The 14,420-nt window shown below is 44.4% G+C and overlaps 1 protein-coding gene across 2 annotated transcripts in view; it reads right to left on the bottom strand.

The window, feature by feature from the left end:
* SRL (sarcalumenin) overlaps positions 1–14,420 on the bottom strand; it is a 92,387-nt gene that overhangs the window by 6,123 nt on the left and 71,844 nt on the right. Inside the window, exons 4-5 of one of the 2 annotated variants that reach the window (XM_077449263.1) lie at positions 13,007–13,102; positions 4,185–4,220 (exon numbers count right to left, since the gene is read on the bottom strand). In XM_077449263.1, the coding sequence (XP_077305389.1) occupies positions 4,185–4,220; positions 13,007–13,102 (132 nt within the window). The remainder of the gene's footprint in view (positions 1–4,184; positions 4,221–13,006; positions 13,103–14,420) is intronic. The other variant, XM_077449264.1, reaches the window with a different exon arrangement.

The raw sequence follows: 14,420 nt of genomic DNA, 5'->3' as shown, positions 1-14,420 counted from the left end.
TTTGCTGTGGATCTCTGCAGCTCCTCCAGAGTTACCATGGACCTCTTGGCTGCTTCTCTGGTTAATGCTCTCCTTGCCTGGACTGTCAGTTTAGGTGGACGGCCATGTCTTGGTAGGTTTGCAGTTGTGCCATACTCTTTCTATTTTTGGATGATGGATTGAACAATGCTCCGTGAGATGTTCAAAGCTTGGGATAGTTTTTTATAATCTAACCCTGCTTTAAACTTCTCCACAACTTTATCCCTGACCTGTCTGGTGTGTTCCATGGACGTCATGATGCTGTTTATTTACTAAGACTCTCTAGCAAACCTCACAGAACAGTGATATTTATACTGGGATTAAATTACACACAGGTAGACTCTATTTACTAATTAGGTGACTTCTGAAGGCAATTGGTTCCACTAGATTTTAGTTAGAGGTATCAGAGTAAAGGGGGCTGAATACAAATGTACACCACACTTTTCACATATTTATATGTAAAAAGTTTTGAAAAACATTTATCATTGTCCTTCTTCTTCACAATTATGCACCACTTTGTGTTGGTCTATCATATAAAATCCCAATAAAATACAATTACCTTTTTGGTTGTAACATGACAAAATGTGGAACATTTCAAGGGGTATGCATACTTTTTCAAGGCACTGTATATGTAAAATTACTGTACATATATACAGTATCTCACAAAAGTGAGTACACCCCTCACATTTTCGTAAATATTTTATTATATCTTTTCATATGACAACACTGAAGAAATTACAATTTGCTACAACGTAAAGTAGTGGATGTACAGCTTGTATAACAGTGTAAATGTCCCCTCAAAATAACTTAACACACAGCCATTAATGTCTAAACCGCTGGAAACAAATGAGAGTACACCGCTAAGTGAAAATGTCCAAATTGGGCCCAATTAGCGATTTTTCCTCCTCCGTGTCATGTGACTCGTTTGTGTTACAGGGTCTCAGGTGTGATAGGGAAGCAGGTGTGATACATTTGGTGTTATTGCTCTCACTCTCTCATACTGATCACATACTGATCACTGGAAGTTCAAAGTTCAGAGTTCACCATGGCAAAGAACTCTCTGAGGATCTGAAAAAAAGAATTGTTGCTCTACATAAAGATGGCCTAGGCTATAAGAAGATTGCCAAGACTCTGAAACTGAGCTGCAGCACGGTGGCCAAGACCATGCAGCGGGTAGACAGGACAGGTTCCACTCAGAACAGGTTTCACTATGGACGACCAAAGAAGTTGAGTGCATATGCTCAGCATCATATCCAGAGGTTGTCTTTGGGAAATAGATGTATGAGTGCTGCCAGTATTGCTGCAAAGGTTGAAGGGATGGGGGGTCAGCCTATCAGTGCTCAGACTATACGCCGCACACTGCATCAAATTGGTCTGCGTGGCTGTCATCCCAGAAGAAAGCCTCTCCTAAAGATGATGCATAAGAAAGCCTGCAAACAGTTGCTGAACACAAGCAGACTAAGGACATGGATTACTTGAACCATGTCCTGTGGTCTGATGAGACCAAGATAAACTTATTTGATTCAGATGGTGTCAAGCGTGTGTGGCGGCAACCAGGTGAGGAGTACAAAGACAAGTGTTTCTTGCCTACAGTCAAGCATGGTGGTGGGGGTGTCATGGTCTGGTGCTGCATGAGTGCTGCCTGCACTGGGGAGCTACAGTTCAGTGAGAGAACCATGAATGCCAACATGTACTGTGGCATACTGAAGCAAAGCATGATCTCCTCCCTTCAGAGACTGGGCCGCAGGGCAGTATTCCAACATGATAACGACCCAAAACACACCTCCAAGACGACCACTACTTTTCTAAAGAAGCTGAGGGTAAAGGTGATGGACCGGCCAAGCATGTCTTCAGACATAAACCCTATTTAGCATCTGTGGGGCATCCTCAAATGGAAGGTGGAGGAGCACAAGGTCTTTAACATCCACCAGCTCCGTGATGTTGTCATGGAGGAGTGGAAAAGGACTCCAGTGGCAACCTGTGAAGCTCTGGTGAGCTCCATGCCCAACAGGGTTAAGGCAGTGCTGGAAAATAATGGTGGCCACACAAAATATTGACACTTTGGGCCCAATTTGGACATTTTCACTTAGGGGTGTACTCACTTTTGTTTCCAGAAGTTTAGACATTAATGGCTGTGTGTTGAGTTATTTTGAGAGGGCAGCAAATTTACACTGTTATATAAGCTGTACACTCACTACTTTACATTGTAGCAAAGTGTCATTTCTTCAGTGTTGTCAAATGAAAAGATATGATAAAATAAAATATTTACAAACATGTGAAGGGTGTACTCACTTTTGTGAGATACTGTAATTATCAACACAGTTGCTCTTTCTTATGGTAGGTAATGGTCTTGCTAAATCTCCATGTATACATAACAGGGCATGACCTTAATAATCTAGGCTGTGTCTCTCAGAGGCAGCCATGACATTGTCAGCTGGGTTGCAAGTATGATGCAATTTGACATAGCCCTATTAGGAGTGTCCTGAATTCAATAAAATTGCAAGATGCTATAAGCAATTGTACAAGAACCATATCAGTATGTGCATGTGGCTCTCACTAGGACTAAAAGCTCTCGCAAATTTGAGTTCAGTACAAAATGTCTGCATTGGTTAGCTTTGGCAGTGTGTAGGTCTAGACCAGGGAAAGAGTCTGAAAACGAATACAGCCATCACATCTAAGAATTGGTAAGCTGCAATATAATAAATGTTTGCTTTTAGATTTAATACTGCTTTAACTGCAGGCTTCCTACCCTGTCAGACAGGGTTTTGCTGTGTGCCAGGGCTGTGCAAATCTCTGAACTGGTTAAACAGAAATACAAATCCTTTGGCAGGTAAAACAGTTCCCATATATGTATTTCACATTAGTGTTTAGCTTTTCGCCTGGAGTTCAGCCTTAAAAGAGAAGTATGGCTTTACAAAAAAAATATTTATACTCACCTAGGTGAGTGCTGCTTCTGTCCCCCGCCGCTTCTAAGACTGAAAACTGAGCGATCAGTCTCCATTGAGTCTTCACTAAGCACTCACTGGAACACAAGTTGTGGAGGGGATGGGGGCGGCTGGCTCAGGCTCTCAGAAGGTTACTGCCGAGAGCCTGAGCCAGCTGCTGATCCAGGCTTCTGAGTGAATCCCAATTGTAAAGTCTGGATTTTTCCCGACCTTGGACTGTCACAGTGACGTCAGCCAACAGCGGGCTTTGGCACATTGACAGCTGACAACGGATCACAGGAGTGCAGAATAAACTGCACTCGTGTGATCCCCAGGGGAAGTATAGCCAGAATAGCTTTATCTATGCTTCTCCTTTAATTCGAGATTACGGTTCACATGCTTAAGGGACATGTTGAATGTCAGCAAGGTTCTCCAGGAAAATCTGCCTAACAGTGAAAACAATGAATAACCACCATTAGCAGCCAACACATGCATTTGACGGGCACAAGTGGCTGCATTTGACGGGATCAAACGGCTGCATATGACGGGCACAAGTGTCTGCATTTGATTGGCACAAGTGTCTGCATATGATGGGCACAAGTTGCTACATATGATGGGCACAAGTGGCTGGGTATGATGGGCACAAGTGGCTGCATATGATGGGCACAAGTTGCTACATATGATGGGCACAAGTGGCTGGGTATGATGTGCACAAGTGGCTGCATATGATGGGCACAAGTGGCTGCATATGATTGAGCACAAGTGGCTGCATATGATTGGGCACAAGTGGCTGCATATGATTGGGCACGGTGGCTGGATTTGATGTGCACAGTGGCTGCATTTGATGGGCACAGTGGCTGCATTTGATGGGCACAATGGCTGCATTTGATGGGCACAGTGAGGCTGAAATTGATGGGGGGGGGGGGGCAGTATTTTTCAGTTTGTTTGCGCCCGTCCCAAAAATCTTGAGCACCAGCCACCACTGACCAGAACTATGTTGAATTCAATTTGCACAATTCCATAATAAGCCAATTTTTATTAGTAATAATGTGCCAAACTCTCTGCATTGCCAACTCCTAAAAAAGCTAGCTGTGTAGATAAAGTTAGGGAGCTGATCCTAGTGGATGATTAATCAAAGGCAGGTTAGCCATGTCAAGCGAGGCTGCGTTGAGGCCTGGGTTAGCAGACTCACAAGCTGAGTAGGCCAGGCAGGATACAAGTACCTCAGGCAACTCTACCCACCTGTGGCCGAGTCAGCAAGGGTACGTCCATGATAAGCTGTTAGCAGAGGGGAGGGAAATGACATGTCAAACATCAAATCACAAGACAAGGGAATTCTGTGCCCCCTAGCAAGTCACTGCAAAATTAAAAAGGATGGTGTGGTACAGTAACCACTCACATGCAAAATGCAATACTGTATGTCCTCCATAAATTGTCACCTAAGGAGTGAAACTCTGATAATGTTCTGTGGAATTTAAGACCTAAAAACTGCCCAAAATGACCCATTTCTTAAGGCACTATCTACTTGACACCTGAACTATCTATCTGACCTGGCAGGGAAAGGGATCAAAGTTGCAACTCAGAGCTTACACAGGCCTATCGTTCTTTGATTCAAATTCAGCACCCCTTTCACAGGTTCACTTTAGGATTTAAGTGTACTCAAAACAGACATTGCATTAGACAAACCATTATGCTGTATGGTATGTAAACACATGTGAATTAAATACATGTACTGTCAAACTATTCCAGTATACACTATAGGATTGTAAAAGACCTGAGACACCATTGAGTTCCTCAAGGAGAGTAGTAACGCAGCGAGCTAAGTGCGCCACAGTGAGTGTTTGCCAATTTGCATTGGGATGGGCTGAAAGGGGCATTGTTAAATGAAAACAAAAGCATTCTTGTACTCATAAAATTAAATTAACCACTTGCTTACTGGGCACTTAAACCCCCTTCCTATCCAGACCAATTTTCAGCGCTGATGCACTTTGAATAACAATTGCGCGGTCATACAACACCGTACCCAAATGAAATTTTTATAATTTTTTTTCCCCCAAATAGAGCTTTCTTTTGGGGGTATTTGATCAAAAGGTAAAAAGACCGAATTTAAAAAAATATCTATTTTTTTATTTTTTTATTTTGTTATAAAATTTTAAAATGTGTAATTTTTGTCCATCATTGATGTACACTGATGGGGCAGCACTGATGAGCACCGATAGGTGGCAGTGATGAGCACTGATGGGTGGCAGTGATGGGCACTGATCGGTTACACTGATAGGCAGCACTTCTAGGTGGTACTGATTGGTACCACTTGTGGGCATTGATAGGTGGCACTTGTGGGCACTGTTAGATGGCATAAATGGGGCATAATTGTCTCTTCCTTTTTGGGACCGATGTCCCTTTAAGATGAGCCGGTGATCAGCTTTTTTTTTCTCCTCCGCAGTCAGCACGAGGAGAGAAAAAAAATGATCACCGAGCTTTTGTTTTGATCATGTGATCAGCTGTCATTGGCTGACAGCTGATCACATGGTAAGGGGCCAGGACCAGCCCCTTACTCGGATCGGTGATCACCCGAGTCTCATGGACTCGGTGATCACAGGGAACATGCACAGGGGAGCCCATCATATGATAGCCTCCCGGGAATTCAGGTCCACTCTGTGGCCATCATTTGGCCATAGCGCGGATGTCAAGTGGTTAAAGTCATTTATTAAGCAGCTCCGAGGGTCCTCGACTTGGGGGGTCTCTTCCGACTTCTCTGCGCTCTCCGGCCTCTTCTGCCGGGCTCCTCTGCTATCTTCTTCCAGCTCTTTTACTAGCGTTGGCACGGTCTTCTCCATCATCATCTTCTTCCCTCTTCTGTTCTTCCAATGTTGACACGACGTACACCCTGTTCCCTTAAAACATGAATAACAGCACAGTGCTTGTGCTGTGTAATTCGGCTCCTTCTTTCACCCAAAAAACCTGGACGATCCTGCCTGGCTATGCCCTCCCCACTGTAAACTGACCACGGTTTATCATGGCTGCTGAGTCCTGACACCGGGGTCAGTTTACGTGCCTCTGTCATCCGCTGTGTCTCCTGTTTTCCTCTGTCCTCCTCTCCCCTCTCCTCCCAGACTGTCTGCTTTGTGTCAGTGCCCGCCCCCTCCCCTCCTGCTGCTACCAAAACTGCAATAAAAACCTCCCATCCCCTCTGTACCATAACGTTATGTGCCCCTGTGTCTGTGTTATATAAACAAGATGCCGATCTGTACCTACATCAGAGTGTCTGCCGGCGCTCACGTGACTCCTCTGCTCTTTCTTCTCTCTCTTCCTCCTGGCTGACGTCAGCAGGAGTGCTCAACCCTGCCCGCTATGGCTGCCAGCCGTGCAGAGAGCTGAGGAGTCATGTGAGCACTGGGAGACACTGATATTAGGTACAAATTGGCAGCTTTTTTATATAAAACTGGGGCACATAATGTTATGTTACAGAGGAGGCAAGTTTTTATACTGTTGGCTTAACAACAACTTTAATCATCTGCAGAAGGTCATACTTTGCCCCTGGGTATGGAGGAAGTATGGGTCTAAAGCAGGCTAATTTATCAGAGGAAATCCACCACTGCGGGGCACATGAAAACTTTGACAAACCACACTGAAGTGAAGCCAAGGAAGCAGCCAGCTTTGAAATGTCATAACGTGGACAAAGAAGATAGGGGTAAACCATACAGCCTAACCCTCCATATTTTGATGGCACTGTCACATTTTTCAGACCCCAAACAGGTTTGGCTTAGCAAAATGGGTATTTGACCAAATATATCCCAAAGTGGTTTCTTGTGTCTTTGTGACCCTAAGCCCTTGTACACATGGTCGGAGATTCCGACTACTAAATCCGTCAGAGTAATTCCGACGGATTAATTCTGGAAGAGGTCTGGAAGTGATGTTGCATACACACGGTCGGACTAAGTTGTCGGAAAATCTGATTGTACATAACGTGATGACGTTATTTCGTTACGACGGGACTACGTTCAGGCTAGTAGCCAATAGCTTTGGTCTAGGAATTTCATCTGAGCATGCGTGGCACTTTGTCCGTCGGAGTAGGCTACACATGATCGGAGTATGTCCGATAGGAGCATTTTGTTTTGTTTACCAGCAAGTTGGAAAACTTAGTCCGTCGGATATTCAGACGGAAACAGTCCGATGCAGACCACACACAGTCGGAATATCCGACAAAACGGTCCGTTAGGACACATTCCATCGGAATCTCCGACCGTGTGTACAAGGGCTAAGACCCCGTTCACACTGAATCGTTTTGAAGGCACTATAGCGTTAAAAATAGTGCCTGCAAAACGTCCTAAAACAGTTGCTCCATTCACCCCACTGTAAAAGCCCGAGGGCTTTCACACTGGAGCGGTGCGCTGGCAGGGCATCAGAAAAAGTCCTGCCAGCAGCTTCTTTGGAGCGGTGAACTCACTGCTCCTTCACCGCTGCACCCCATTGAAATTAATGGGGCAGTGCCGCGGATTTAACCCCTTTTTCGGCCGCTAGCGGGGGGGTTAAAATTGCCCCTGCTAGTGGTTGAATAGCGCCGCTAAAACGACGGTAAAGTGGCGCTATTTTTAGCCCCCGTTAGCGGCCGAAAAGGGGTTAAATCCGCCCGCTAACGCCGGTGGCAGCTCAGTGTGAAAGGGGTCTAAAGGAAAGCACAAAGAACATTGGGGGTTATTTACTAAAGGTAAATCCACTTTGCACTGCAAGTGCACTTGGAAGTAAAGACACTGTAGATCCGAGGGGGACATGCAAGGAAAATAAAAAACAGCATTTTAGCTTGTACATCATTGGATGATAAAATCAGCAGAGCTTCCACTCATTTCAGATCTACCCCTCAGATTTAGAGCGACTGCACTTCCAAGTAAGATTTCAAGTGGATTTGCCTTTTGTAAATAACCCCCATTGTCTTTTTTGTGCAAACCACTAGTCTAATTTTTCCACCATGTACCAGGGATGAAGAAGGGCACACTTGTTTCAAGTACAGCCTGAATGACAACTATGGCTGCTTCCATAGATACAATGGAGAAATGAATGTAACCACAAAGGGACAGGAAGCTTGTTATTCTTAGGCCGCGTACACACGGGCGGACTGTCTGTCCAACTTAGTCCGCCGAAACACATTTCAGCGGACAGTCCGCTCGTGTGTGGGCTTCAGCTGACTTTTTCAGCGGACAGTCTGGCGGACTAAGTCTTTCGGAATGTTGGAAAGACTGTCCGTCGGACTCGCATTTCAGTGGACAGTCCGCCCGTGTGTGTGCCAGTCCGCCCTACTTTTGAAATGAGCGGACTTTTCCCGCCCGGAGAAAAGTCTGTTCATTTCGAGCGGGTATCCAGGTAGGCGGGGCCAGCGACGGAGACGTCGCTGGCCCCGCCGCCTGGTATGAACTTAAAGGGGAACCCCAACGCCGAAAAAAATCGGCGTGGGGGTCCCCCCAAGTCCACAACAGACCCTTGTCCGAGCACGCTACCCGGCCGGCCAGGAAAGGGGACTGACTGTCGGACTATATGACGGACTGTCTGTCGGATTGTCTGACGGACTAAGTTGGCCAGACAGTCCGCCACGTGTGTACGCGGCCTTAGAATTAACAGATCAAAATAAAGTGAAAAAGTCTGATATAAGAGAAAACTACTGCAGGCACCACTTCTAAAGACTGGTAAGCTGCAATATATTACATGTAGCACAGTGGCTAAGTGGTTAGCACTTCTGCCACAACACTACCTGCCTGGAGTTTTCATGTTCTCCCTGTGCCTGCGTGGGTTTCCTCCCACACTCCAGAGACAAACTGGTAGGTTAATTGGCTCCTGTCTAAGTTGGACCTATTTATGAATGTGGGTTAGGGGTCTTAGATTGTAAGCTCCCTGACAGCAGGGACTGATGTGAATATACAATATACACTGTATGTGTACATTGATGGGTGCTATATAAGTACCTGTAATAAATAAATGTTTTGCTTTTGAGATAAGCTTTAAGATAACCCTTTCCACAGTCTTTGATACACAGAGAGATAATACAGTGCCTTGCAAAAGTATTCGGCCCCCTTGAACTTTTCAACCTTTTGCCACATTTCAGGCTTCAAACATAAAGATATAACATTTTTATTTTTTGTGAAGAATCACCAACAAGTGGGACACAATTGTGAAGTGGAACGAAATCTATTGGATTTTTGAAACTTTTTTAACCAATAAAAAAATGAAAAGTGGGGCGTGCAAAATTATTCGGCCCCCTTGCGTTAATACTTTGTAGAGCCACCTTTTGCTGCGATTACAGCTGCAAGTCGCTTGGGGTATGTCTCTATCAGTTTTGCACATCGAGAGACTGAAATTCTTGCCCATTCTTCCTTGCAAAACAGCTCGAGCTCAGTGAGGTTGGATGGAGAGCGTTTGTGAACAGCAGTTTTCAGCTCTTTCCACAGATTCTCGATTGGATTCAGGTCTGGACTTTGACTTGGCCATTCTAACACCTGGATACGTTTATTTGTGAACCATTCCTTTGTAGATTTTGCTGTATGTTTGGGATCATTGTCTTGTTGGAAGATAAATCTCCGTCCCAGTTTCAGGTCTTTTGCAGACTCCAACAGGTTTTCATCCAGAATGGTCCTGTATTTGGCTGCATCCATCTTCCCCTCAATTTAAATCATCTTCCCTGTCCCTGCTGAAGAAAAGCAGGCCCAAACCATGATGCTGCCACCACCATGTTTGACAGTGGGGATGGTGTGTTGAGGGTGATGAGCTGTGTTGCTTTTACGCCAAACATATCGTTTTGCATTGTGGGCAAAAAGTTTGATTTTGGTTTCATCTGACCAGAGCACCTTCTTCCACATGTTTGGTGTGTCTCCCAGGTGGCTTGTGGCAAACTTTAGACGAGACTTTTTATGGATATCTTTGAGAAATGGCTTTCTTCTTGCCACTCTTCCATAAAGGCCAGATTTGTGCAGTGTACGACTGATTGTTGTCCTATGGACAGACTCTCCCACCTCAGCTGTAGTTCTCTGCAGTTCATCCAGAGTGATCATGGGCCTCTTGGCTGCATCTCTGATCAGTCTTCTCCTTGTCTGAGCTGAAAGTTTAGAGGGACGGCTAGGTCTTGGTAGATTTGCAGTGGTCTGATACTCCTTCCATTTCAAAATGATCGCTTGCACAGTGCTCCTTGGGATGTTTAAAGCTTGGGAAATCATTTGTATCCAAATCCGGCTTTAAAACTTCTCCACAACAGTATTACGGACCTGCCTTGTGTGTTCTTTGGTCTTCATGATGCTCTCTGCGCTTTCAACAGAACCCTGAGACTATCACAGAGCAGGTGCATTTATACAGAGACTTGATTACACACAGGTGGATTCTATTTATCACCATCAGTCATTTAGGACAACACTGGATCATTCAGAGATCCTCGCTGAACTTCTGGAGTGAGTTTGCTGCACTGAAAGTAAAGGGGCCGAATAATTTTGCACGCACCACTTTTCAGTTTTTTATTTGCTAAAAAAGTTTAAAATATCCAATAGATTTTGTTCCACTTCACAATTGTGTCCCACTTGTTGGTGATTCTTCACAAAAAATGTAAATTTTATATCTTTATGTTTGAAGCCTGAAATGTGGCAAAAGGTTGAAAAGTTCAAGGGGGCCGAATACTTTCGCAAGGCACTGTATATGGAGTATCTGCAAATCTGCATGTGAAATACAATGAATAAAAGTGACTTTACAGTCTCACTTTTTTCTAGTGTACCATCTTATACAGTATGTGATTATACAGTATATACCACAATGACACTTTTCAGCCAGACCTCTAGTCATGCAAACTGTATTTAAAGTGGACCTTTTTTCAACTTTCCATCTATTAAATCTTCTGCCCTTGTTTTAATTTTTGATAGTAAAACATTTTTTTCTGCCAGTAAATACTTTATACAGCCCACCTCCTGTTTCTTGTCTGGTCATTAGCCTAGGCTTATGACATCATGCACAGCTCTTTCTCTCTCAGTCTTGTGAGAATTTTCCAGGAAGGGAGGGGGTGAGTCATAAGAGGGCCAATGAGACCTGCAGGGCTTCAGAGCTGGAGGTGTGCCTCTGTGTGTCTGTGTAAATCCAGGAAGTGAACAGGCAGCAGCTTCAGGTGCCCACAGTTAAAATGGATGCAGCCAGACTTAGTGGAGGGAGATTTCTGAAGCATATTTGGCAAGTACAGAATCACAGTATATATAAAATAATATGCAAAGCGGTTGGAAGGAAGCTTCAGAATGGCAAACATGTTTTTATTACAAATGATGTGAGCAGACTGCAGTTCCTCTTTAAAGGGGTTGTAAACCCTCATTTTTTTTTGTCTTTTTATTTTAAAATAACAAACATGTTATACTTACCTCCACTGTGCAGTTCGTTTTTCACAGAGTGGCCCCAAACCTGCTCTTCTGGGGTACCCCGGCGGCACTGGTGGCTCCTTCCAACATCAAGTGTCCACTTTGGACAAGCACTCTCCTTGGTGGACACCCAATGCGGGCTCACTCCTGAGTCCCGCATCTATGTCCATTTACAAGGAATGCAGGACTCGGCCCCACCCCCGTGTCATTGGATTTGATTGACAGCAGTGGGAGCCAATGGCTGCGCTGCAATCAATCTATACAATTGGGACATGAGACTCCAGCTACAGATGGTGTGCACGTTCCGGGACAGAGGATGACAGCCTCCAGGTAAGTAAAATGGGGGGGGGGGGGGGGGGGGCTGGGGGCAGCAGCACTAAAAAAAAAGTTTTTCACCTTAATTCATAGAATAAATTAAGGTGAAAAAAACCATGAGGGTTTACAACCCCTTAAAATTTCTGGATGCTAAGAGCAGAGGATCAGCATGCATATATAGTATACATTAGTATTTTCCAGTTTAGTTATTGCTAATTCACCAACATTCTGTTGTTGTCATGCAAAGTATAGTGATTAGTACAATCCATGGCCAGAATGCCATATTGTTTAGGCATAATGCATGAAGACATAAAGCTGCATCGTTTGGATGACTATGCATGGCAAAAGCTGGAGTCCCCCATATGTACTTAGCCATACTTTTAACCACTTCAGCCCTGGAAGATTTGGCTGCTGAATGACCGGGCCATTTTTTGTGATTTGGCACTGTGTCACTTTAACTGAAAATTGCGCGGTCGTGCAACGCTGCACCCAAACAAAATTGAAGGGGTTAACACTAGGAGGCGATCAAGGGGTTAATTGTGTTCCCTGGGAGGTGATTCTAACTGAAGGAGGAGGGGACTGACTAGAGGAAGTGACGGATTGTGGTTCCTAGCTAACAGGAACACACAATCTGTCACTCCTCTCAGAACAGAACACTGAAGTGTGTGTTTAAACACACACTTCCATGTTCGTTCGCTCGTGGCCAGCAGTCATCGCGACCGTCCGGCACAAGCATCGCACCCCCACAGTGCAGCACGCGTGCGCGTGCCTGCTATCCAGAGGCGGAATGACAACTCATGGGGCCCCCGGGCAATAGGAGATTATGGGGCCCTCTGGCAATAGGAGATTATGGGGCCCTCGGGCAATAGGAGAAGATTATGAGGCCCCCGGGCAATAGGAGATTATGGGCCCCCCAGGCAATAGATTATGGGGCCGCACAGTATACACACACACATACAGTATACACACACAGACACACAGTATACACACACAGAATACACATACACACACTGAAAAGGTACTGGAGAGGCAGGGCAGCTGTAATCTTGGGATTTTTTTTTAAAACACAGATTTTTACATACTGTCCCTGGTTTTAATGAGGCTGGCAATCCTGATGGGGTCCCTTAGTGGCATGGGGCCCTCGGGCAGTGCCCAAGTGGCCGATTGGTCAGTCCACCCCTGCTGCTTTCCCTATCTCTATCCCAATCCTGTGAGCCGACGTATATCTACGACAGTTCGCGAGATCGTGCCGACCTGCCGCCGATGGCGGCTGGTCGGAAATCGGTTAAATAAATCTTCCTTTTTTCTATCTCTATGCCTCTCCATACATAACCTTTTGGCACTTTTTTGTAAGCCCCATTCAATGTACAGTATGCTTACCTGTAATCTCATACTGCCTCAGTTCATTGTATTTGTAGGAGAGTTCCAAAGGTTTTACAGCAGAGTGATATAATTTCTTTAGCCTCTGTAGGACCGCTGTAGAGAAACATGAAATTAATTCAATGAGATTCAGAAAAAAAAAAATCCTGTTTGAACTTAAAAATATATGAAATAAAATAAAAGCAAAGATAAACCAAAAGGGTGCCACTAGATTGGGCATCTGCATATATCAGCAAATATGCATAGAAATTCACTCACTTGCTCTTTGTGACCCATGAGCATACATATTTTTGCAATTATGCCTTCTGTCACCCTAAGGACTACCACAACAATTCTTTTGAAGAATAAGCAAACATAAAAAATATAATATTGTGGCCGGCTCGCCAAACAATGTAAGCAGGGCTGTGTACTTCTAGAGAAGAGTAAAGGTACAAAAAGTACCAAAAATACACTGCTGTCAGTGCAACTGCCTATCTTGTCATAAAAAAGAAAAGGTTTTTGGTGCCTGAACTTAGCAATGTCGCCCTTCTCCTGTGATTGCTCCCAACAAAATAGACACCAGTATGGATTTTTTTTAGGCCTCATGCACACTGGACGTTAAAATAACGTTATAAAAACACCAGTAGCTTTTACAATACGTTTTTCAACATTTATGCAATGGCGGTTTTTAGCGTTTTTCCACATTAGCAATTTGTTTTTTTTATTTCAAACAAGTTTTATTGAGGACAAAAATAAGTCAGCAATATACAGTAAGTATGCACATATCCATCTTTTGTACAAGAGTAATATCAGGCATGTTGTAAATGGCACATGAATATAATAAAAGCAATAAACTATAATTAATTAATGTACCAACATGCTCATTGAAGAAAAACCGACAATAGTACTTTAGCAGGGTATAGTAATTATAAATGGTCCGATGTGCAACTCAACCAGAGAATGTAAGAAAAAGCAGAAGAAACTATAAGCAACGGAAACAAGGAGAAAAGGGGGGGAGGGGGGCTTTTGGTCAGTTTGAGAGTCTAAATAAAGACCAAGGGTTCCATTTTGCATCAAACTCTGGGATAGAATCATTTAAAGCGTGGAAGATTTTTTCCGCTAACATTATTTGGTCTATCCGTGTAATCACCTGCACAAAAGGAACCAAGGCTGTTTTCCAGTGTAGTGCTACGGCCCACAGCATGGCTACGCTAAATGAATGAATTCGTTTTATAAGGGGTTTAGGAGTGTCCGGGGGACTCTGAAATAGTAGGCAAAGTTGAATAGATAGGGTCACTGTACCACCGGTCAGTTTATCGCTCAACTTCTGGACCTCATTCCAGGTGGGCTGTAGCTTTTCGCAATCCAAGAAGAGATGCCTTTAGGAGCCCTGTTGGGTACAGCCCCTAAAGCACAGAGGGGAAGATTGGGGGTA

The sequence above is a fragment of the Lithobates pipiens genome, unplaced genomic scaffold (genome assembly GCF_037356315.1).
Source record: "Lithobates pipiens isolate NorthernLeopardFrog02 unplaced genomic scaffold, aLitPip1_a1.2 Scaffold_22, whole genome shotgun sequence".
Taxonomy (NCBI): Eukaryota; Metazoa; Chordata; class Amphibia; order Anura; family Ranidae; genus Lithobates; species Lithobates pipiens.
The sequence above is the reverse complement of the archived record's forward strand: the minus strand, read 5'-3'. Positions and strand labels throughout refer to the sequence as shown.